The sequence below is a fragment of the Ceratotherium simum genome, chromosome 5, assembly GCF_057802395.1.
Source record: "Ceratotherium simum simum isolate JZ-2026a chromosome 5, ASM5780239v1, whole genome shotgun sequence".
Lineage (NCBI taxonomy): Eukaryota > Metazoa > Chordata > Mammalia > Perissodactyla > Rhinocerotidae > Ceratotherium > Ceratotherium simum.
The window spans coordinates 4284137-4309306 of NC_141904.1; the positions used below are offsets into that span (position 1 = coordinate 4284137).

A 25170-nucleotide genomic window follows, 5' to 3' on the forward strand; every position below is an offset into this window, starting at 1 on the left:
TAAACATTCGCGGACAACACCAAGCTTATTTGTAGAATGTCCGTAAATAAAGATAGTTTATTATTTACATGCACAGTAAAATATGTCCACAAATATTTATTTTGTCTCTATGATATGCAAAGCCCTTTGCTTGGCACTGTGGGAAATACAAATAAAAGAAGATATGGCCCTGACCTCCTGTCGGTTCCAGTCTGGGCAAGACAAGAGGTGTACGTGGAGATAACGGGCAAGGCCCAGCAGTACCTGATGCTCCAAATGAGGTGTAAGGACAGTGAGGCTCAGTGGATCCAGAGGAGGAAGGGTCCCCAGCATACAGGGCAGTCAAGGAAGGCTTCTTGGAAGAAGTAAACTTTCGTGTGGGTTCTGAAAGAAAAGTAAGCTTTTGAGAGTCAGAGAGAGAGAGAGAGCTCCCAGAAGGGAAGACTTACAAGCCCTGAAGCAGTGTTCCTGAAACTTGTCTTTTGCATATCACCATCACATTTTATTATTTGCTTAACAGATTTCTTTAAATCAACACACACTTAAATATCAACCTCTTCCTAAACATCCTTTAAATCATGTATTTGCTGTGCAAAGAAAAAAATGTATTAAACACAATCACTATAAACTTTTGAAAATGCTCATATCTATACCACCTAAAATCATGCCACACTTGGGAAACACTGCCCTGAGTTACCTGGTGCTGCCACCGAGGCACTTACTGTGCTAGACCCGAGTCTTTAGGTCTTATTCACAGAAGGGCATGACCCCTGGTCCTGCGAATAGGTTCTTTCAGGAACACATGCAGCTCACATTCCAGTACTTAGCACCTCCCTCTGGGTGACAGCAGGGGCCTCATTCCACCTTGACTCTACAGTGTCCAGGGTAGGACCCCAGGCCCTGGGGCCCGACGAAACAGTAGAGGCTGCCCTTCTGCAGGAATGGTCTTAACCCTCAAGCTGGCGTTTTCCACTTGAACAGTCTGTTCAAATCTGCCTTGGGCCAGCACTCTCTGGAGTGGTCATGTGTCACCACCCTAAGCCAAGTGTCCCTTGTCACTGAGAGCAAACAGTTTCTCTCCTGAGCCCAGCATGCACACAGAGCACACACACAGGGATTCTAATGTGCGAGGTCTGTAGCTTCTCTCTTCTCCCTCACCTCGTCCCTGGCTTCGCCAGCTGCATCATGGCTTCCCCGATCACCCCTGCAGCCCCAGTCCAGAAGCTTTGCTGGGGAGAGACGGAAATGTGTAAGGCCCGTGGCAGGGATGTGGCTAGGTGAGCCCATGTTACTGCTGCTGTGTGTTGGGGGGTAGAGGAAAGAGAGGCTGGTGTAGTCATCATCTCTGACCGAACGCTGATGGCTTCTGCGTTCTGCAGGCTGCAGAAGGACCTAGACGTTTCCACGCCTCATCTGCTAAAACTAAATGCTGGAGGCTTCCTGTGCAGGCAGGTGGGTTGGAAGACTTTGCCTTTCTATTGCAGAATCTGAAGTAGGTTTTTTTTTTTTTTTTCAATTAAGCATATTCTCTCCTTAAGTGAAGAGTGATTAAGTTATCTTTGAAATACTAAGAAGATGCTACCCTGAGTTTGTCATCAGATTCCATTGTCCAATTTCCAGTACAGTGCTTTCTAGTTTATCTCTGAGAACCCTACATCCCTGAGATTCTAGAAACATTAGAAAATATCTTTGTGTGTGTGTGTGTGTGTGTGTGTGAGGAAGATGGGCCCTGAGCCAACATCCGCCAATCCTCCTCTTTTTGCTGAGGAAGACTGGCCCTGGGCCAACATCCGCGCCCATCTTCCTCCACTTTACATGGGACGCCGCCACAGCATGGCTTGCCAAGCCGTGCATGGGTGCGTGCCCGGGATCCGAACCAGCGAACCCCCGGCCACCGCAGCGGAGCACGCACACCCAACTGCTTGCACCACCGGGCCAGCCCCAACGTTAGAAAATACCTTGAGAAGACCCATCAGGAATCCCTAATAACTGAAAGAAAAGTACTATGAAAATAGCTTCGTGCTTCTTAAATCACACCCATAGAAACCCAAGTTTAAAAGAAATGTAAAGGGAGGGAGGCCCTAAGATCGGAGGGGGGCATACGGGGAGTTTTGGGGTTCAGCTAAAGAAAAAAGTCCATCAACTATTGTTTAACCCTACCAAATGTTTATGACATAACGTTTTTCTAGAATTATATATTATGTGATTTCATTCTTTTCAGTAAAAATGGTGATTTTTAAATAGTTATTAAAAGAAAAAAGAAATTAAGTCCTTGTGTTATTGCCACCTAAAATGTAAATATTTGCCAAATATGTCATCTAGGCAGTTTTGAACATGATTTTAACCGGAAGAGCCAGTCCAAACGTCTTTAACAGCTGTCAGGAAGGAAAGTCTCAGGATACACTGCACGGCGTCCTGACCCGCGGTGACGTCGGCTATCTGCAGTGGGGTCGGGACACTGCGGAGGATGACAGGCTTTCACAGGTGAGCGCGCTCCGATTCTCAAGCACACAGCTCGAGGGTCAATATCTGACACCTTTTTAAGCCCCTATATTAAGGTGATTCACAGCTGAGCTCACTTCTTCCTTCACTATGTGCTGGCACACCTCCCACCCACCACACACACACGCACACACACATGCACGTAGACTTTCTGGGTCTAAATGGAAATATCCAAGTCTATTTGTTTCATATTTTATTTTATGTGTTTTTATGTATATAGAGTATAGATAATATGAGTAATAAGCAAATAATTTTTTAAAGAAACAATATGAAATATACAGATAGAGGGAAAGTCCCCTCACAACTCCACCCAGCTACAGGCCCCTTTCTCAGAAGTCAATGCTGTCAGCAGCTGATGGGTATCTTCCCAACTCTTTATTTATGCAAATTCATGCATATATTCTATCTATTGCTCAAATCTTGAAAAAAAAAAACTACTGAAAAAAAAGAGGCTCCACTTAACGAAACTCCTCCCAGAAGGCTTCCCAGCTCAGGGGGTTTACAACCTCTGACAACCAGGAAGTAGAAGGTGCTGTGAAAAGCACAACCAAGGAATTAAGTAAGATGTGATTCTGCAAAAACAAACTGGAGAGAGAGTGAGAAAGCCAGTATACCCCCCCAAACCACAAATCAAAGATGCTTCCGTGATACTTTCACAAAAATTTTCATCCTAAAATGCAGGGAAGGCAAGGCAGATTCTGTGAAAGCAACTCTTCTCTGGAGTGGCCTTGAAACTAGCTGGGATGTGATCCAATATGATGGTGACAGAATACCCCAGGCCTCACCGTCCCCAGCCTCTCCCAACCACCAGCCCCCAGTGAGGCCCCCACTGCTCAGCACTGTCCTGCCCTTCACTCTCCTGGCTCGTGTGTACAGGGCGTCACACTTTACACGGTCCTTTCACATCCAGGGCTTCGTCCGTTTTTCCCGCTACTATCGGCTCCAGCGACAATGTGTTATTCATGAAATCCGCACTCATAACACACCAATCATGTGTCTGATGGCATCAGAAAAGAAGTGTGTGACGATAGCAGAATTAGTATAATGTTGTGCACAAGTGTGTTTTAAATGTTTGCTTATAATTCCTCGGGTTTGAAATATAGGTCCACCATAGAGAAATGAGAAGAGACAGATAGGCTAAAAGAAATGAACCGAATCCCATCACCCAGGGGTCAATCCTTTCAGAAATGCTGCCTTCTCTTTTTCTTTCTCATGTAAGTATGTTCTATTCCACTCTTTTGAAACCTGCTTTTCTCATTTAACATATCTTTATATGTCAATGAATATATGTCCTTCATCATATTTAATGGATGCAGAGATCCACTGTCTGAATGTGAAAGACTATGCTTTGAATATTCCCGGGACAGAGAATGGATTTGTTATTACCATAAAGTTCCTAACTGCTTGTCCCAGATAATTTGGGAATCTCTTATAATTTGATATATGTAATAACAAGGAGAACTGAGCCAGAAATAGCAGACTTACAGATTCCATTTTGCATATTTTCCTTTCCTTCAGCCATGCACGGTCACTTGATGGCCACAGTCTAGCAGTGGTGTCTTTCAGAGCCCAGTAACACGCAAGACTCACTGTGCAGAAAAATGGCTGGACACCCTGGGGGCAAGTTGCAGGGTGTGGGGGCACAAAAACCACAACAATAATTTTAGTGCTTTGTCTATTATTACAAAGCTCTGCTGCAATATTATTGACTATATCCTCACTATAAACTACAAAGATTTAAGACAGTGTTTCTCACATTTTAGTCGTTTGCAGTGGTAATCCACAAGCTTTGTCATATCTCCACACCACCTCTGCTATTATTTCCTTAATATTTTTCTTTAAGTCAACTTACTTTTTTGTGTGTGTGTGAGGAAGATTAGCCCTGAGCTAACATCTGTCGCCAATCCTCCTCTTTTTGCCGAGGAAGACTGGCCCTGGGCTAACATCCGTGCCCATCTCCCTCCACTTTATATGGGACGCCGCCACAGCATGGCTTGACAAGCAGTGTGACAGTGCATACCCAGGATCCGAACCCCAGGCCGCCGCAGCGGAGCGTGAGCACTTAACTGCTACGCCACTGGGCCAGCCCCAAAGTCAACTCACTTCTAAAATTTGAATCTAACCTTTTCTGCAGCAGTAACACAAGCCCCAGACTTGACGTGCTATTTTTTTCTAATACATAAATAAATAAACATGTTTTGTTTTAAAGTTCACCCCTTGTGCCCCTGACTTTCATGCCACATGCCACCGACGAGTGCTGGCACCACACTTTGGAAACCCAGTATGAGAGTGAGGTCGTTCCTGTGGCATGTGGGAAACACCGTGGCCTGGACCCCAGGAGAATCTGCTGGTGGCCTTGCCCTGCCACTCCCAGGGGTGACTTGGGCCAGTCACTCACCCTCTCTGAGCCTCTTTCTTCGTCTCCACACTAGTGTCTGAACACCTGCCCTGTAGCCACAGGGCTTGTGTAAAGAGCAAACACAATCACGAATGCCAAAACCAGCTGGGAAGCCAAAATGACCCGCACACAGATGAGAATTCACGGTAGATGAAGAACAACAGCCCAGGGCTTCATGCTGCCCAGTGCACTCAGCGTCTACCAACTGTGAGTCTCCGTGTCCGGATACTACACGAGTCATGCGTGGGCCATACACATACCTGCACTGGTTCTTACAGGAACGGTACAGCAAGAAGCACTGGAGGACAGCCTCCCGACACCGGTTGCACGTTGAAATCACCTGGAGGGTTTTGTTTTTTTAGCTGATTTTATTTTTTAGAGCAGTTTTAGGTTCACAACAAAATTGAGGGGAAGATACAGAGATTTTCCATATACCCCTGCCCCCACACACGCACAGCCTCCTCCATTATCCACATCCTCTGCAGAGTGGTACATTTGTTACAACTGAGAAACCTACACAGACACATCATAATCACCCAAGACCCAGAGTTGACATTAGGGTCCACTCCTGGTGGTGTACATTCTTTGGGTTTGGACAAATGATGGACATGTATCCATCATTATAGCATCATACAGAATAGTTTCACGGCCCTAAAAATCCTCTGTGCTCCACCTGTTAACCCCGTCTCCCCCCAACCCCTGGCAACCACTGATCTTTTTACTGTCTCCACAGTTTTGCCTTTTCCAGAATGTTGTACAGTTGGAATCACGTAGTATATAGGCTTTTCAGATTGGCTTCTTTCACTCAGTAATATGCATTTAAGGTTCCTCCATGTCTTTTCATGACTTGATAGCTCATTTCTTTATAGCACTGAATAATATTCCATTGAATAAATAATATTCCACTGATGTACCATGCTTTATTTATCCATTCATCTACAAAAGACATCTTGGTTGCTTCCAAGTTTTGGCAATTATTAGTACAGCTGCTATAAGCATCTGTGTGCAGGGTTCTGTGTGGACATAAGTTTTCAACTCCTTTGGGTAAATACCAAGGAGCATGATTGCTGGATAGTATGGTAAGAGTATGTTTAGTTTTGCAAGAAACTGCCAAACTGTCTTCCAAAATGGCTGTACCATTTTACATTCCCATCAGCAATGAGAGTTCCTGTGTTCCACGTCATCACCAGCATTTGGTGTTGTCAGTGTTCTGGATTCTGGCCATTCTCGTAGGTGTGGAGTGGTATCTCATTGTCGTTTTAATTTGCATTTCCCTGATAATATATGATGGGGAGCATCTTTGTGTACGCTTATTTGCCATCTGTATATCTTCTTTGGTGAGATGTCTGTTATTAAAGTCTTTGGCCCACTTGGAGAGCTTTTAAAACTATCAATGCCCAGGTCATCCCCCAGAACAGTGTCAGCTTCACGTATGTAGGACCTGTGTTGTCACACAGGGCCCCATACTTAGAAAGCCCTGCATTTGGTTTGATGCTCTGCAGTCACCATCTTAAAATTCTTAGTAATTTTTGAATAAGGCCTCTGCCTTTTCAATTTGCACTGAGCCCTACAAATTGTATAGCTGGTCCTACCCAATGACTCTGTTTTATTTGGTCTGGGGAGCACCTGGGCATAGAATTTTTTGAAGCCCACGGGTGATTCTAATGTGCAGCCAGGGTTGGAAACCTCTGTTCCAGAGCAGGGCTGCTCGACCTCATCACTGCTGACGTAGTGGAGCGGACAACTCCTTGTGCCGGGGGCTGTCCTGTGCATTGTGGGATGGTTAGCAGCATCCCTGGCCTCTACTCACCAGGTGCCTGTAGCACTGCCCCCCAGTATGACAACCAAACATGTCTCCAGACATTGCCTAATGTCCCCTGGGGGACAGAATTGCTCCTGATTGAACCACTGCTCTGAAGGAAGGGAAAAAATCTCGTTAGGCTTACCTGATTAAACTCTTTGTGTAGAATTGGAAAACTAGCTATTTCAACTGAAATTACAAGAGAGAGTATCTTCTTTCGCTCTATCAGAAAGGTTGACAGCTTTCTGTTCCTTTTTAACATTTGCAAGGCTTTGGGGACAAGTTTCAGACCTTATCTTAAATTAAAATTAAACAGGTGTTTGCTAAATAGCCACTAAGTTGCTCTGAGAAAAGGGACTTTATCAAAGGATATGCCACCAAAAAAGAGAGAGGGAGAGCCTCAAAGAGCCAAGAATTCACAGGCAGCCAGCGCGATTTTCTCTGGATCACATCTATTTCTACACAAGTCGGCTCAGACCAACAGAGCCGCTAAATCACTCTCTAAAGAAAATTACCTACAATATCCTCCAGCAATAATGCGAATGTTTGCTGGGACCGTAAAGTCAGTCAAGAGGCCGAGTCCTAAGATAAAAAATAAGAGCTTTCCTGCTGGGAAGAGGGCAAAATGCACCAGACAACAGGACTGCCATGCAAATACTCGCTCACAAATCGGAAGGAGGGCAAAGGATGGAGACTGCTTGGGTTAGCTCTAACATCTACAGAGGCATCAAGTCAACAATGCTCCATCTTTGGAAAAGTGACTAATGTGGCTTCTTATCCTTCCTTCTTGGACTCTGTTCTCTCCCCAGGGAGATTCGTATGAATCCTGCCCTCAGTGAAAATTGCCTGAAATTGTACACTAATGGCTCGAAACCCTGAAGATGTTTACTATGTCGTCTCCATCATGCACTTGGAGTTTGGTTTCAGAATAAATGTGTTAAAGAGCAAATACAGGGCCGGCCCCGTGGCTTAGCGGTTAAGTGCGCGTGCTCCGCTGCTGGCGGCCCGGGTTCAGATCCCGGGTGTGCACTGACGCACTGCTTCTCTGGCCATGCTGAGGCCGCGTCCCACATACAGCAACTAGAAGGATGTGCAGCTATGACATACAACTATCTGCTGGGGCTTTGGGGGAAAAAATAAAAATTAAAAAATTAAAAAAATAAAAAAAAAAAGAGCAAATATAGGCTGGCAGATAGCTTTCTTACTTGAACTGCTGAGATACAGGAATATGTTAGACCTATACACGTATACATGTAAAGTTTATCTGAAGGCGCTTTTTTATTGTTTCTATATCAGCTCATTATTCTGGGATAAAAGCAACCCATAACTCGTATATATTACTGAAATAATTATATACTTTTTTCTCCATCCCTGAAGATGGTAATTAAAGAAAGTATAGACGAAGCTTATTTATTCACTGTAGTGCTAACAGCCACACGTATAGAGCACCTACTGTGTGCCAGGCTCTCTCTGAGCCACTTGCAATGATGTCTTATTTCATTTAATCCTCACTTCCACTCCAAGGTATAATTGGTGTTTGTTTAAGTCCTGTGTCTGTTGTTTGGTCCTTCATTTCAGAGATGAGAAAATCCAGATGGAGAGAGGTGTAGGAACCTGCCCACGGCCACCAGCTAGGTCAGCGTCAGACCCAGAGTTATGACCCCAGATGTGTCTACATTCAAAGCCTTGTGCCCCCTCTGCCGCGGCCTGTCTTTATCATCTCTGCTTGTTTGCTGATAAAGTGGTAAATACCAAACGCCAGGTCTCAGAAATACTCTATTGTAAGTGCTTTTACAGTTGATCGTATCTCTATACGTACGTATAGATGAAGATTGGTATTATATAATCTATAATATCTATTACAGGGACACTGCTGTTGGACTATAACACTTAGGTGGTGGCAAAATCACAGCTAGGTTTTAGAATGCGTGACAGTCGTGCTCAACAAGCTAGAACTTTCCCCACTGACATCCGGGTGATAGCAGTTGTGAGCTGAGGTGACTGTGAACTGCAGGTTCTTGGGGCACACTCTCTGAAGTGTCCACCCCCTTCACCTGCTGGTTTGGCAGACCGCCTCTGTCAGGCGTATGCTGGGAGGATGGGCTCACAGTACTTAGAGACGTGCTAACCAGAACATCCGTCTGACCGTGGTGTATCTGAAAGTCTACTATCTTGCAATATTCTATTCTAGAACTGAAACACCCTGCAGAGCAGGTTTGCTCAAGAGAGAACCACATATGATTCTAGAACAGTGCTCTAAGTCTCACTGGGTTGAAGGCCCCACAGTCACTCCCCTTCCTTTCTGCTCTGAAGCGTGGAGACTCCATAAAGGACCCATGTATATGGGTATATTATAAGCACTTTAAGGGTATTTAGTGCCTCCTGCCCAGAGTGGGTGCTATAAATCGGGAGCATATATATATGCACTGACAATAAAAACCTAATATAAGAAAGGTTTCTGAGTTCACAAGAAAACCAACACGCTGCCTGACAGTTAGACTCTGCTGTCGAGGTGAAACCCATCTGGTAACGCCGCATCTGTCTTCCCGAGGTAATCTCTTCTTACTCTGCGATAAAACTGCAGAGATTGCAAAAACACATGTCTTTCAGTCCCAATGTCACAGCCCAGTGGGTGAGATTTAAAAAAATAAAAGATGGCACTCTCATTAGATGACATGGCAAGCCCCCCAGAGCCTGCCAGACTGACGGTTCCGGCGGAACTCAGCCGGCTCCGCACAAGCTGGGGCTCTGTTGTGAAGCCTCCCATCACTTTTCTATTTGAAGGTACAGGTTTGAGTGTGAGGTTCCAATACCTAAGTGAGAACATAAAGCAGTTTGAGTCTAACACCATCTGGAAAGCCTTGGGAGGTTCACATTATCTTCGCACCTGCCACCGAGAAGGAAAATCAACTCTGCTTTTTAGAAAGGACTGAAGCCATTCAGGTCTTGCTGGAATTACTCTTCTGGCAGCCCCAGCAGAGCACACCACTCTGTGCGGGTGGTGTGCTCTGTATGGCACCCAGCCGTACCCCCTCCCCCTTTACATTTCCCTTTGAAGACTCTGATGGGAAGAAATCCAACCAGGAAAGTCCCACGTGAAGCTCCACCCGCTTCCCTCCACCACGAGTCGCTGAGATAGCGCCCCGCAGACACAACATACCTGCAAACTCACCGAGAGAAGTTACAGCAGCTCTGGGTTCCAGGTGGCAGAGACAAGAGCCAGACCATTAACAGTTATGCACTCAAATTGTCCCCAGGAATCAGCGAAGAAGGCACACCATTTCCAATACCTTTCTCCCATTCAGATTACCAGACTGGGGCCTTGGGATTTGCGATATCAAGCTCATTACGCAGAGGCACATTCTAAGTGCCATTGTTCTAAATGGTGTAAAAAAGAATTACATGGACTCAGTCCTTGCCCTCTAGTGTTTAGAGTCTGTCTATCCTTCTTCCTGTCCTTACAATTTTACATTGGCTTAAATGACACATGTCATGAAAGGCTTGATGGCTGCATGTAAAGCTGAAACCACTGGGCTCATTACACAAGAGGTGAACTTAAGGAGAAATGTATGTTATTTATAGCACCACTGTATCACAATTTAATTTCCTTTTTACCATGGCAACACGAGGCAACATGCACAAATTCTGCATGGGTGGAATCTCACCAATAACACATATTTAGAATCCTGCTTTGGGGGGTTAGCTGATAAACTGTCTACTCAAAAGCAAATTCTTAACTGAAAATTTCAGGCACACAGATTCTGTGGCGTGCCATGAAAAGACAGGGGCGTAATCTTTGGCTGGATTCGATTGGGGAGAGGCTTTGCCTGGTTTCTGTGGGACTCACTTTAAACCAGGTGTGTTCTCACCTCTCAGAGTAAGCCCCAAATGCTGTGACAGTCGCGCATGGTGTTTTCCTTTTTGCCAGAATCTCTCAAGGCGGGCGGGGCTCTGCCTGCTTGGGGCAGGGTCTCTGCATGGTCCCTTTGGGGTTGGAGATTGTGGCATTTATGGCTACTTCACTTTCCTCCTGCTCTAACAAAATCTTGAGTAGCTGACTTCAGGAAAGAAAACTGCTGCATTGTTACATAAAATAACAAAGGTGTGGTGCCAGCACCTTGCAGAGTATGTTCATCTGAGTGCCAGTCGCATTCCGCCTACATTACAAGGACTCTGTGCAACAGTATCATAAATGTCTATATTCTATTACATCCACTCAGACCTAACTTACAGGAACTTTCGTTGGTTTAAAATCAGCCAGGATATCTACCTGAAGTACAAATGGAGTGGCATTTTATCACAAACAGCCCTCAATTTCCTAGTTTATCCAAATTTTCCACCTTAACAATTCCATGTCCTGCCAATTATGTTTTGATGCACATAACCTCAGACCAGAAGGTGCCATTGCAAGAAGAAAGAAAGCGCTTATTTTATAACAAAAGAACGGCTACAATGTTATTTGGAACTTGGAGGTGGGTTCTGAAGGGTAGAAAACAGGGCTACTTCAGTGGCACGTCCTCTGTGTTTCATTTCCGATGTAGCCAGTGGGCAGGTGCCCCGTGTCTGATATGTGAGATGTTCATGTCATACTCAGCGCAGAGGAGCTGATTCTCGTGTGAGCAGATGAGCAAATCCTGCCCCATTACAAGCATGTCCAGATTGGGAAGTGAGGCTTACACCCTTTATTAATGATCAGCTAAAACTGAGGTCATTTTTTTTTTTTTTGGTGAGGAAGATCAGCCCCGAGCTAACATCCATGCCAATCCTCCTCTTTTTACTGAGGAAGACTGGCCCTGAGCTAACATCCGTGCCCATCTTCCTCCACTTTATGTGGGACGCCGCCACAACATGGCCTGACAAGCGGTGCATCGGTGCTTGCCTGGGATCCGAACCCAGGCTGCCAGCAGAGGAGCACGCGCACTTAACTGCTACGCCACAGAGCCGGCCCCTGAGGTCATTTTTTAAAACACAGTAATGTAATTTTTCTGTGGTAGCTAAAAGTGAAAAGCTTAGACAAAAGTATCTCTGATTCACTCACCCACCCACAACTGAAGAATTTAAACTACAGAAAAATGGAGAGATTTGAATAGAACTATTGAGAAATCAAAATGTCAAGTTATTAGCCTTTAGTACTTGGGTTTATGAAACACATGATAATTTTTCAAAGCTGGATTTTCCATAAAACAGATTTTGTTCCTGAACACATAGTACAACTCTGAAGACTGTGAAGGAAAAAAACAGAACTGGATCCTTCAGTTATGGGAAGACATGCAGAGGCTGGGGGTCCAGTGGCTGTCCCCGGCACGTGGGAATAGTGGGTTTTTCCATGTAGCCCATATTTATCTCTTTAGGTAGAAAAAAATTGTTTTTAACGTTCATGAGTTTTGATGGCAATCCTTTTAAAAAATATGCACTTCCCTGACTCCTTAAACAAAGTGGTGGGTATCACTAATAGAAATGTGTTGTAATACAGGAACACCCTCAGGGGCGACTGAAGTGTGCAGAACCTGCACACAGGACCTGCAGGGCCTCCCAGACGGGTGCGTCTGTGAATCTAATTCACTAGCTACAAGAATTCAAGGCCGAATTGACAGTTGCCTGGAAAAAACACATATCAAGCTGGTTAAAACTGTAAACCTAATGTTATATGTAATATTAAACTGATACACTCAGCTTTAGGTACATTTTCACAATTGATCTACATGTTAACATGTACATATGCATATATATGTGTGTGTGTGTCTGTTACCCTCATTTCCCAGAAGCTTTTTTCTATATTCAAAATATTCTTTCTGTATTCTAAATATTCTTTTTTTCCTATATTCTAAATGGTTAGAGTTGCCAGAAGTCTGACCACCTGCTGAAGGAAATATTGTCCTATCTTGGGAACAGGAGTAAATACACGAGTCGATGAGAAAAACAGAGGGAAGTTCTTATTCCGCCCCTACACTGTATTTCACTTTCTCTCTTTATTCTTGACCTCATTTCAAAACCAAATGAAGGTGATTCCACTTCCTCCATGAAACCACGCCCCCAATTTTTTTAAATAAAATCCATTAAGAGAAAAACTGCAGTATCGCCCCCACACCACACCATTCACAAGCATAAGTTCATTCACGACGAAGACTTCGTTTCAAATCTTCCTCCATGCACGGTGCCCTGAGCAGCTACAAGCCAACGAGAAGCCTCAGAGATGCTTTCTGACCACGAAGATGTGTTGGCATCTGTTGCAATGTGGCAAAATCTATATATTCATGTGCATCCCTCTGTCCCCTTCCAGGTGGGCAGCATGCTGAAGACTCCCAAATTACCTATTTGGCTGTGCAACATCAATGAAAATTGCAGCATCCTTTTTAGCACAAACAGGCAGCTCTTATCAGACTGGAAAATGGAGCGTCTCTTTGATCTGCACTTCTACAGTGGCCAGCCCTGGCAGAAGAAGCCTGCACGTCTGACCATAGGTGAGCACGTCAGACTCCCACGCTGTGTGCCTTAATGTGCTCAGAGAGACAGGGCTGCTGGTGTTTAACAGCCGTGTAGACGTTCATGCTGGCTCTGCAGGAAAATGCTTAGGCTTGGTTTCTGAAAGGAAACCCAGGCATGAATCCTATGGGTGTAACCCGGGCACTGTAATGGAGGAATTCTGAACCTGCGTTAAACAGGAGCAGGGGGGTTAGAAGTGGTGCAGAGGAACAAACAGCTGTTAGGTGAGAGAAAAAACAAACGCTGAAGATCAGATTGCCAAAAGCCTCCCCCAGGGTCTTTTATCTTGGAGCTTGAGGTGTTTAATGCCTGAGGAAAGAACTGGAAAAACAAAGGGATGGGGGAATCCAATTGGCCAATTCTGTCCCACAAACCAAACATCAAATGATCGATCATCCAGTGACATAAGTAACTAAACTGATAGTGCATTTCTGTTCAGATTTGTTCAGACAGCATTTTTGAGGGGCTACCCCGTGCCAGACACTGTGCAGACGCTAGGAAGGCACCAGTAATGAAGGCACAGCCCCCACAAACCTCAGGCGGTCCCCGTCCATGAGAGAAGCAGACAACCACACGGGTCACTTCATTTCCAGTACAACCATGTTTTTCTTTGTGAGGAAGATCAGCCCTGAGCTAACATTCATGCTAATCCTCCTCTTTTTGCTGAGGAAGACCAGCTCTGAGCTAATCCTCCCCTTTTTTCCCCCCCAAAGCCCCAGTAGATAGTTGTATGTCATAGTTGCACATCCTTCTAGTTGCTGTATGTGGGATGCGGCCCAGCATGGCCGGAGAAGCTGTGCATCGGTGCGCGCCCGGGATCTGAACCCGGGCCGCCAGTAGGGGAGTGCGCGCACTTAACCGCTAAGCCACAGGGACAGCCCACAACCATGTTTTTTTAGACACGTGAGGAAAAAAGATTAACCTTAAGATATCTTTAAACACTAGCCCTTTGAACAAAGAAATAAACGTGATGAGACTGGGAGTCTGTCTCCGGCTCCATTGATGGAGCATTGTTGATTTGATGTCTGATTCTTTGCATTTAGCATCACAGCCTTAAGCAACTTTTCATTATTATGACTAAATTTGGAAAAGTATCTTAGCTACTGTTTTATCTGTGCAGCTCTGGATTCTTTTTCTTTAATTATGAGAAATATATATTAACCCATTTAATTTAGTGGGACACCAACAATATGTTCCTCAAAATATATTATCACTTGTACTCTCCTCTTTGAGGAAAGCATCATTCTTTTATTAGCTCACATGCATCATGAGCATTCTGTTCCGGGCACTGAGTTGAAAGCTCTACCTACATTATCACATTAGATTCTCCCCACAATCATATGATGTAGATACTATGATATCCATTTTTATAGAGGGGAAGTCCAGGTGCCAATCTGTAGTTACTAGTTGAATAAATGAAGCTGAGAGATGGTAAGTACTTTCTCAAATGTCACCTGGCTTGTATGAGACAAACGTGGACCTTGAACCCAGCTCTTGACTACCTCACTAGAATGCCTCGCCTTCCCCCTGTCAACGCAAATAATCCATAATCAATCTACAAATCAAAATTGGGGTGAGTTTATTATGAGCCAACTTTTGAGGACCATATAGCCCAGGGCCTTCCTTCCCCAAGGAAGGAAGGACACCAAAGAAGTGGGGTGTACAGAGCGGTTGTATATCATCAAAGAGCATGTGTCACAGATGACTGCAATGTCACAATGACAATAGTCACAAGAGCACCCTGTCAGATTGCCCTGTCAGCATAGCTATTGATGGACACAGTGGGTAGTAGGTCTGCTGTCTCGATGGGCGTGGCAGGTAGCAGGTCTGTTGTTTCAAGTTGGGTGGTCACAGGAGGAGTGCAGCAACCAAATCCTAGCCTAGGGAGAAATGGTTATCCTTAAGGAAATGCTAATGTGGGGGAAGTTGTATCCTTATCTCAAGGGCATTTGTTCTTCTCTTTGGAACATGTTAATTGCTTAAAGCAGTTCTACAATGAATGTTCGAAGGCCACAGGCCCTTTTTGGAAAAACAAGGTCAGGCCGAGTTAGTTTTACACCAAATGGCTTCCTCACATGCTCCAATATATCCTATTGCTTGTCATTTATTTATGACACCCAAAAATGCAAATATACTCTCAGAAGACTTGAGAAGTGGTGAGGTCTCCCTTTTTCTGTTTTTCCTGATAACATCTGGTGACCTACACCCGGCTCTATGTGTCACACTCTGTGTCACATTGTCATGCTGGAATGAGCATTACGTGACTTATCAATATTCTGTTCCAATATTCATGTGGTAACAACCCAGGTTTCCACAGACTTGTTTTGTATGTGGCATTTCCATCTATGGGACTCCCCCTCTGCTTAACCAGTTGTAGGAACACAGTTTGCTGAGCCCACCTCCTGCCCACTCATGGTTTTCTTTTGTGTGTGTGTGTGAGGAGATCAGCCCTGTGCTAACATGTACCAATCCTCCTCTTTTTTGCCGAGGAAGATTGGCCCTGTGCTAACATCTGTGCCCATCTTCCTCCAGTTTATATGGGACGCCACCACAGCATGGCTTGCCAAGCAGTGCATCCGTGCATGCCCGGGATCCAAACCGGCGAACCTCGGGCCGCCACAGTGGAGCACAAGCACTTAACCGCTTGCGCCACTGGGCTGGCCCCTACTCATGGTTTTTTTTTGTGTGTGTGTGAGGAATACTAGCCCTGAGCTAACATCTGCCAATCCTCCTCTTTTTGCTGAGGAAGACTGGCCCTGGGCTAACAACCGTGCCCATCTTCCTCTACTTTATATGGGACTCTGCCACAGCATGGTTTGACAAGTGGTGCATTTGTCGGTGCCTGGGATCCGAACCTGTGAATTCTGGGCCGCAGAAGCAGAACATGTGAACTTCACCGCTGCACCACCAGGCCGGCCCCCACTCATGCTTTTTCCCTCGCTTCCTGGCTTGCTCTGGAATGGTGTACCAAGGCTGGGTCTAAATGCCAGCTGTTCCTCCCTCAGATACTCACTCCCATCACTGGGAAAGGGTCCAACGTGAAGATGAACACAGAACAGGAAGAAGGTTTTCTCCAGTGGAGATGGCCATCAGAACCAAGTGGAGAGAGGCCACCGTCAACTGGAACGGAACTGTCCCCTTTTTCTGAAGAGAAAGCCAGGATGTGCACAGAATTCGGGGGGTAGAACTGCTGGGGCACAAAGCCTGATTCAGGGGAGACCGTTTCACTTCTACATTCCCCATTCACGAGCCCCACTGAAAAACCCCATTAGCAATTTTTTTCATTTTTTGTGTCTGTTAAGCCCTCTGCAGCTGCTATCAGTGCTGTAGGAGAAACACAAGCCCTTCCAATAGGGTCTGCACGGTGGCTCCTCTGTACTCACAGAGACTGGTTCCTTCATTTTATTCAAAAGGGAAAACGAAGTCTCTTTCCGGCATGTTATTTCCACATTAGTCTTTTCTTAGTGAGATTCTTCCCAAGGATTATGAAAGCAGGCAGTGGGCTTTCCTTCGGGGATGAGGTCATAGGTAGTGCATCAGACCTTCAGTTATGGTGAGAACGGGGTCCTCTCCAAGACTCCTGCTGTGGAGAGCATTCCTTCCCAAGATCACATGCCACGTGCCCTGTAAGCAAGTTCTTGGCATTAAAATAGGCAATGGGCTTCTTTGAGCTTGAGGGGGGCTGTTCCTGGTGGCTGGCAGCTTCAGTAGTGGACTCATGGGTCCAAGTCGTCCAGGCGAGCACGTAGAAGGAAACATTCCTTCTCTCAGTGCCAGGTTTGTTTCTTTTCTTTATAAGTTGAATATAAATACACAGACGGACAAATAGATAAGCTGAGAAAGAGGTCTCATTCCTAGACAAAATAAAATTATATATAAAAATAAAATCTCTTCTTATGTCATTGTTCGAAGGGAAAAATGACTCTTTTCAGAATATGATCTTTCCCTGTCCTGTTGAAGGCCTACATTTTTTCTGCAGAAATACAGAGTAGGCACATATTCTATAGAAGTACATGGGAACCATCTGGACCTTTTTCCTATCGACCCCACTGCTCTGCCAACTCATTGACTTAGGGCTTTGCATTCACAAGCCAAAGGTTGGTTTGCAAAGAACAACTTTTCTGCACCCATTGTCCAAATTAATTTGTTAAATGCATTTTCATTTGGCTCAAAGAATAATGTTTAAACTTAAGGAGCATGTAGAAAATGAAACTTCAAGGTGAATAATAAATTACGTCAAAAGAGAAAGCCAATTTGGCTTTCATTGCTGACTGCAGTATCTTTATCATTGGCTGTTTTCATTCAGGATTTTAAATGCGTCGGACAAAAGAGTGGATCCCCGCAGACTCGCGTCTCAGCTGGCCTTAGCCTTAGCCAGACTGTGCTTTTCTGAGGTGAGGTGCAGGCCTGCTTTTGTCTTCTGTACACTGAGTTATTCTAACTAAATATCCCTTCTGGAGTGGACTGCTGGAAAGCTTAGAGACCAAGGAGAAACCACAGCAGGTGCATCAGGGAGAACGCTCTCACCCACAAGTGAGAGCTCTCACCACACGTGTCTCACACAGTGTGGACAGGCCCTTCTAACAAGAGCGGTCCAGCTGCGGGTGCACGACGCTCTCAGATCAAGTGCGGTTCATCCTCTAGGACCGAGCACAGGACACCTGATATCAGATAAAATCAGGGCTCTGTGTGTAGAAGGAAGAAGGGCAGGATGACTGCTGTGTAGGCTGCCAGCAGCACTGGGTTCTATGTGTGGAAGGAAGAAGGGCAGGATGACTGTGGTGTAGACGGCCAGCAGCACTGGGCTCTGTGTGTACAAGGAAGAAGGGCAGGATGACTGCGGCGTAGACGGCCCGCAGCACTGGGTTCTGTGTGTACAAGGAAGAAGGGCAGGATGACTGCGGTGTAGACGGCCAGCAGCGCTAGGCTCTGTGTGTAGAAGAAAGAAGGGTAGGATGACTGCGGTGTAGATGGCCAGCAGTGCTGGGCTCTGTGTGTAGAAGAAAGGGCAGGATGACCACAGTGTAGACAGCCAGCACCACTGGGCTCTGTGTGCAGGAGGAAGAAGGGCAGGATGAATGCTGTGTAGACGGCCAGCAGCACTGGGCTCTGTGTGTAGAAAGAAGAAGGGCAGGATGACCTCAGTGTAGACGGCCAGCAGCACTGGACTCTGAGTTTAGAAGGAGGAAGGGCAGGATGACCGCTGTGTAGGCAGCCAGCAGCACTGGGCTCTGTGTTTAGAAGGAAGAAGGGCAGGATGACTGCTGTGTAGATGGCCAGCAGCACTGCCTGGGAGTGTATCAGTCCTTACAAAAGGCATTTTTTAATTGGCCTCATGTCTGAATCTATTTTCTGTCCCTACTCTATTTTTCCTTTGAATATTTAATTTATTTATAATTTCTTATTTCGCCGTATTTTATATGTTGCTGTAATCGGTTTTAAATTATTCCTAGAACAAATCTATAAATGAGTAAAATAATAGAGGAAAGATTAAGTACCTCTGTTGGATATACAAAAGTATAATAATTTTTATATATAAAGGTATTAATCACTTTGTGTGTCAATGTTCAGTGAAAATGAGTTTTGTCTTACAAACAGGGCATCCAGTAATACTTGAATTTTTTTTTTAAGGTAGAATCAAGTTATTTAAAAGTAGCTAGAAACTTCCCAGGACCATCAGTTCACCTTTGAACTTTGTATTTTTAGAAAAACGACTTTAATTGTCCTTTCAGCTTCTCAGACATAAGGCAGGAGAAAGCTATTTGCTTGAAGGTGGAGTTCATAATTTTTCTGAATAGTGGGACCAGGCCCTTGAAGTGATGGCAAATCATTTATTTTTCTCAAATATCGACTTGGACTGGTGTGTCCCTCAAAATTATTGTTTGTTCTTAGAGAAGATGTGTGCATTGTTTTTTCAAGCATCTGCTCGCCACCGTCACAAGACCAGGTGTGGCCAGGGTCTGAGATTCCCTCCCCCGCAGGCCAGCTGGGTCTGGCACCGCGCTGTCCAGGTCACAGGTACCCTCAGTCACACGGGACCTGACTTTATTTACACGCGAGTGATGTAAACTGTTGACTGTGTATCCGCCTGGTGTGGGCCTCAGAGACACAGCTGTTCACCCTTCCTTCAGGCAGGCCTGTGCACCTCTCCCGTGTGCTGTGTGCTGGGCTCCGCGCTGGGGGCCGGGGAGGCGCAGGGAGGGAGGTAGCCACGCGCTCTTCTCTCAGGGACCCGCTCTCCCGAGGAGATGCGGGAGTCAAAAACCACTCTAATGAGTGTGAACGTGAAAACCGAGACAAGCGAGGAGAGGGAAGGGGTTTCTGCGTCGTATCTCGTACTGAAGGCCTGGAAGATCGGGAGAAGGCGCCTCTGAGGGGCAGACGGTCCAGCGGAGGCAGGAGGGCTGAGTGGAGATAACTGGGGGAGCACGAGGGACAGCAGGGGTGGACCCTGTGGAGACTGTGCATGAGGACACGGGAAGCTGGAAGGCCGCAGTGCAGAGAGCAGGCGGAGAGGCTGGGAAACAGCTGGAGGGCAGGTCAGAACCACCACAGGGCATCATAGCCGAGGAGGCCTGGGCAACCTGGAAAGCTTTTAAGTGGCCTGGTGAGGCTGGCATTTTGAGAAAAGGCCTCTGTGTGGAGAGTGGATTAGAGAGACACCAGGCGGACACAGAGACTAGTTAGAAGCTATAGCAGTGGTCTGGGCAAAGATGACCAGAGCAGAGTGGTGGCAATAGAGGTAGACCAAGGCAGGCCACTCGGGAGACGCCACTCGGCAGGTAAAATAGACAAGGGCAAGAGACTGATTGCAGACGAGGGGCATGAGGAGAGGAGGAGTGACTTCCAAGAGTCTGGTTTGAAGCCTGTGTTGAAGGTTGTGCCGTCACTGAATTTGGAAACACTGGAAGAACAGCAGATTTGGAGGGAGGAAATCACAGGTTCAGTCTCAGACACAAAACATTCAGGTGGAGAGGTACAATGGCAGATTAGAAATAATGATCGGGAACTCAGAGGAGAGGTTTGGACCAGACAGATGGGAGGCATGGATGGTAAGTAACATGATGGTCTGGAATAAAATTGCCTAGGGAGAGTATGAGGCAAGAAGCGAGTTGGGCCTAAAACTGAGCCCTAAGGAATCCCAGTGTCAGAAGTCAAGTAAGCGACGATGAGCCCAGAAAGGAGCAGACAGAGACAGAGGAGGTGGCGGTCAGGTGATATCTAACTAAGAGGTGTTTTCAGTCAACAATTCTTATGCTAAAATCAACCAGAGATCAAGTTTGAATAAATCCAGCCAGTTATTTTCAGGATAGCCAGTTTAGCTTTAATTCTGGTGAATGTATTCATATCCCCTCTCCTTCCAAGCAGGACTTGGTGTGGCTGGTAAATGGTAAACCTTCTGGAGAACTTTGTGTCTTTTTTTTTTCCGTTATTAAACTCGATTAAAAAGACTTCTCAATACTATCCACAAGGTGGTGCTCTGAGAGTGACTTTTTCAATCTCCTTCTCAAACATAATCATCAAAGTAAATGTGGGCAATTTAGTCACACACAAAAAACAGTAAATAATCATAAAACTGATGTAGTGGATGTTGAATCTTTGTGATACCTTTGGTGTCACTGCATGGCAGGTAGCTTTGCTGTAACCTAGGAGTCTTCCTCTCTTCCACTCCCACAGGACAGCGAGAACTGTGAATGTCAGCTCCAAAGTAGCCCCCTCTGCACGGCCACGTTCCTGGTGCGGGTACCACCACCCCTCAGCTGGACTATCCAGATAGCCATCCTGGTGCTCCCCCCTTGTCCTCTTCCCCTGCATTTTCAACACAGCTATAGTTATTTTCATAACATTCAAATCTGATACTATAGTATAGAGTCATTTTTAGGTACCTAGGACAAAATGCTGAAACCATAACATGATCTACAAGATCCTGTAGGATTCAGCTCCTGCCTCATTGCAGGCCACTGTCCTCATCACTGTGCTCCATCCAAGCCAAGCCCACGCTCACTTCAGGGCCTTTGCATGTGCTGTGACCTCTGCCCACAATGATCTCTGCCCCTACCTCACCCTTCCCATCTCTGCTTCTTCAGAGGGGACTTCTCTGACACCATCGTCGGCATCTAACAGGTCTCCCTGGGTCATCTCTGTTAGCACCTTGTTCTCCTTTATATCACTCACCATGGTTTACAATCACATCCTTATTTGTATGCTTATGTGTTAAATGCCTAACTACCCACTAGACCAATTCTCAAACTTTTTGGTCTCAGGACTCCTTTATGCTCTTAAAAATTATCAGTGACCCCAAAGAGCTTTTGTTTATCTGAGTTATATCTATTAATATTTATCCTATTAGAAATTAAAACTGAAAACTTATTTAAATATTTATCTATTAATTCAATTAAAATAACAATAATAAAACCTATTATATATTAACTGAAGATATTCCTTTATGAAAAACAACTATATTTCCCAAAGAAAAAAAATTACTGAAGAGAGTGATATTATTTCACATTTCTATAAGTCTGTTTAATGGCCAGCTTAATATGAGACAGCTATATTCTCATATCAACCTCTGCATTCAATCTGTTATGATATGATTTTTTTAGGTTGAAATATATGAAGAAAATCAGCCTCATAGATATTTAGCTGGAAAAGGAAAGAGGAATTTAATAGCCTTGAGGCTGTTCTTCTTTGATACTACACCAAAACTCTACAAGTAGTATTTTCTCAAAGGTTAATTGCAATATGGAAACTGAAACCATATCAATGAACTTTTCAAACTGTTACATTAAAATGCATTGGTGTATCTTGCACTTTGAATGGATCTTTCCCATGCATTGATCACTTGGAAAATATTGGTTCATTGAATTATGAAGGCCATTAAATGTGGTCATATTATATAATATAATAATAAAAAATCACATTAGTTACTAATGAACTGTTGCTATGTGGGAGATCAAAATTGACCACGCCGAAATATGTCTCTTTATCTTGATTATTTTCTCTGACAGATATTTGACCTCCCCAAAACTGCCTAAAGAATTTAACATAGAAGGCCTATTTCAGGAAGGAGCCACTATCATATGACGGCTGTCATATAATGTAAAATAGATGCTACAATAGGAAAGGCACTAACAAGCCCATCTTATCAAAAATTCTGTCTCTCCCAGGTGACCTTCTCTAGGTGGCCCTGTAAAGGGTTTTCAGACAAACGTTTACATTTATAAGGGAAATCTCCATTTGTAAAGGTATCTCCCTCTCTGTACTGGGAACAGGGAGGATGACCTTATTTCTAGAAACTTATCAGTGTGGAAGGTGAAGCCTTAAATCTGTATAATAATCTTACTCTTGTTTACTGTGCTTTTCTGGTAATCTCCCATAACTGACTACCTTTACCCCAACATCCTCCTTTGTCTTTAGCTGAAGATAGTATTTAAGATGAGAACCTCCACCATTTTGTTGAGAAACTCAGTTTCCCTGGTTTCTCTCATGTATACATGTTATTAAACTTTGTTTGACTTTCTCCTGCTAACCTGTCTTTTAATTATTTGGCCAGCCATAAGAACCTTAAGGGAAAGGGAGGAGGAGGATTCTCCCTCTTCCCCAACAGCTACATGCAACAACATGGCTGGTGGTCAGAAACATAACACTGAAGGAAAGAAGGCAGACGGGAGATAGTATGTGCCCTACGGTGTTATTTAGATATAGTTCAGAAATAGACAAAACTAATCTGTGGTGATAAAGGTCAGGAGAGTAGTTACCTTTGAAAGGGGGAGTGACTAGAAAGTGTACAAGGGGTTTATGGGATGTTAGTGACATTTTACTTCTAAGTCTAGGTGCTGGCTACGCAGTTGTGTTCACTTGCAAAAATTCATCAAAATTATATATTTAAATTTACCTCTTTCCTATATGTGTATTATAGTTAATAAAAATATTTTTCTGAAATAGGGCATTTGAGGATAGACATATAGATCAATGGAATGGAATTATGAGTCCAGAAATAAACCCTAAAACTTGTGGTCATTTGATTTTTGACAGAGGCCAAGATAATTCATTGGGGGAAAGAATAGTCTTTTCAACAAATGGTGGTAGGACAACTAGATATCCACATGAAAAAGAATGAAATTGGACCCCTACCTCACACCACACACAAAATTTAACTCAAAATGGATCATAGATTTCAATGTAAAAGCTGAAATTATAAATTCTTAGAAGAAAACATAGGAGTAAATCTTTGTGATTTGGGTTTAGGCAATGATATCTTAGATACAATACCAAAAGCACAAGAAATAAAAAAGAAGATTGATAAGTTGAACTACATCAAAATTAAAAACTTTTGTACTTCAAAGAACATCATCAAGAAAAGACGACCCATAGACTGGGAGAAAATATTTGCAAATCACGTATCTGATAAGAGACTTGTATCTACAATATATAAAGAAATCATATAACTCAATAATAAAAAGACAGCTCAATTTTAAAATGGGCAAATGATTTGAATACACATTTCTCCAAAGAAGATCTACAAATGGCTGAATAAACCCACAAAAAGATCTTCAACGTCATTAGCCATCAGTGAAATGCAAATCAGCACCACAGGGGATACCACTTCATACCCACTAGGATGGCTCTAATCAGAAAGACAAGTGTGGTGAGGATACTGAGAAATTGGAACCCTCACACATTGCTAGTGGAAATGTAAAATAATGCAGACACTTTGGAAAACAGTTTGGCACTTCCTCAAAATGTTAAATATAAAGTTACCATTTTAGCCAGCAATTCCACTCCTAGGTGTACACCCTAGAGAAACAAAAACATACGTCCACACAAAAACTTGCACACAAATGTTTATATCAGCATTATTTATAATAGCCAAAAAGCAGAAACAACCCAAAGGTCCATCAACTGATAAATGGATAAACAAAATGTGGTATATCCATACAGTGGAATATTATTCAGCAATAAAAAGGAATGGCGTACATAAATGACTACATCATGGTTGACTACAACATAGATGAACTTCAAAAATTTTGCTAAGTGAAAGAAGCCACAAAAGACCACATATTGTATGATCCCATTTACATAAAATGACCAGAATAGGCAAATCTATAGAGGCAGAAAGTAGATTAGTGATTGTCCCAGGCTGGGGGTATGCTGTGGGGGATGAGGTGAGAGTGGGAGGGGAGAATGGGAAGTGGCTGGTAAAGGGTACATAGTTTCTTTATGGGATGATGAAAATGTTCTAAAATTAGATTATGATAATGGTTGCACAACTCTATAAATATAATAAAAAAAGATTTAAATAGGTGAACTTTATAGCATGTAAATTATATCTCGATAAAGTCGTTTTTTAAAAATAACTATTTGTAAGGGGCCATAGTAAAATAATAAGGATCTGATTTGCAGAGACAAAAAGCCTCTTCCTCTAATCAGCGTCTTTTGAGAGGCATAACTGTGTGTGGGGGCAATGGGTGGGGGGGCGGGGAAAATTTCATCACCATCCCCCTCCCAAATGTAACCAACACAGCTCCCTAAAAAGAAACTGGTATTTGGCTTTTTCACACCCTGAAATCAGACCCTCCCCTCTTTGATCAAGTCCCTTCACCTCTAATTAGCTTTTCTTTTGCGTGAGATGCTAACCCCACCCCCCCGGGAGGGATGCAGCGGGCCCTTCCCCTCCCAGAGGACACCCAAGTTCACGGCTCTCTCTCGCCTTCCTCCCCTAGTGCTTGACCAGCTGACCCCATGGGCATGAGACGTGCTGCAGGGAGCACACAGGTCACCCCTCAGTAGCAGCCCAGGAAGCCACATTGTGCAAGAACTAATCAGACTTGACGGGGCAGAAAGGCAGGGGAGCCCTGACGGGCAAAACGAAAGTGGCAGGTGAGCAGCCTGCTTGACTGCTGCTTAGAAGCAAGACAGGTTCCCTAACGAAGCAATTTAAAGCACAGGGGAGGAAGGAGGTGTGCAAACGAGCTGGTTCAGTGACCTCAACTGTCACAGTAGAAAA

General features: G+C 44.4%; 1 protein-coding gene across 1 annotated transcript in view; it reads left to right on the forward strand.

The window, feature by feature from the left end:
* The window catches only part of MINDY4B (MINDY family member 4B), a 34429-nt gene extending 18118 nt beyond the window's left edge, over positions 1 to 16311 (forward strand). The window contains exons 9-12 of the mRNA XM_087431706.1: positions 1359 to 1431; positions 2302 to 2463; positions 12961 to 13141; positions 16169 to 16311. Coding sequence (XP_087287832.1) covers positions 1359 to 1431; positions 2302 to 2463; positions 12961 to 13141; positions 16169 to 16311 — 559 coding nt within the window. The remainder of the gene's footprint in view (positions 1 to 1358; positions 1432 to 2301; positions 2464 to 12960; positions 13142 to 16168) is intronic.
* Positions 16312 to 25170: the final 8859 nt, after the last annotated feature.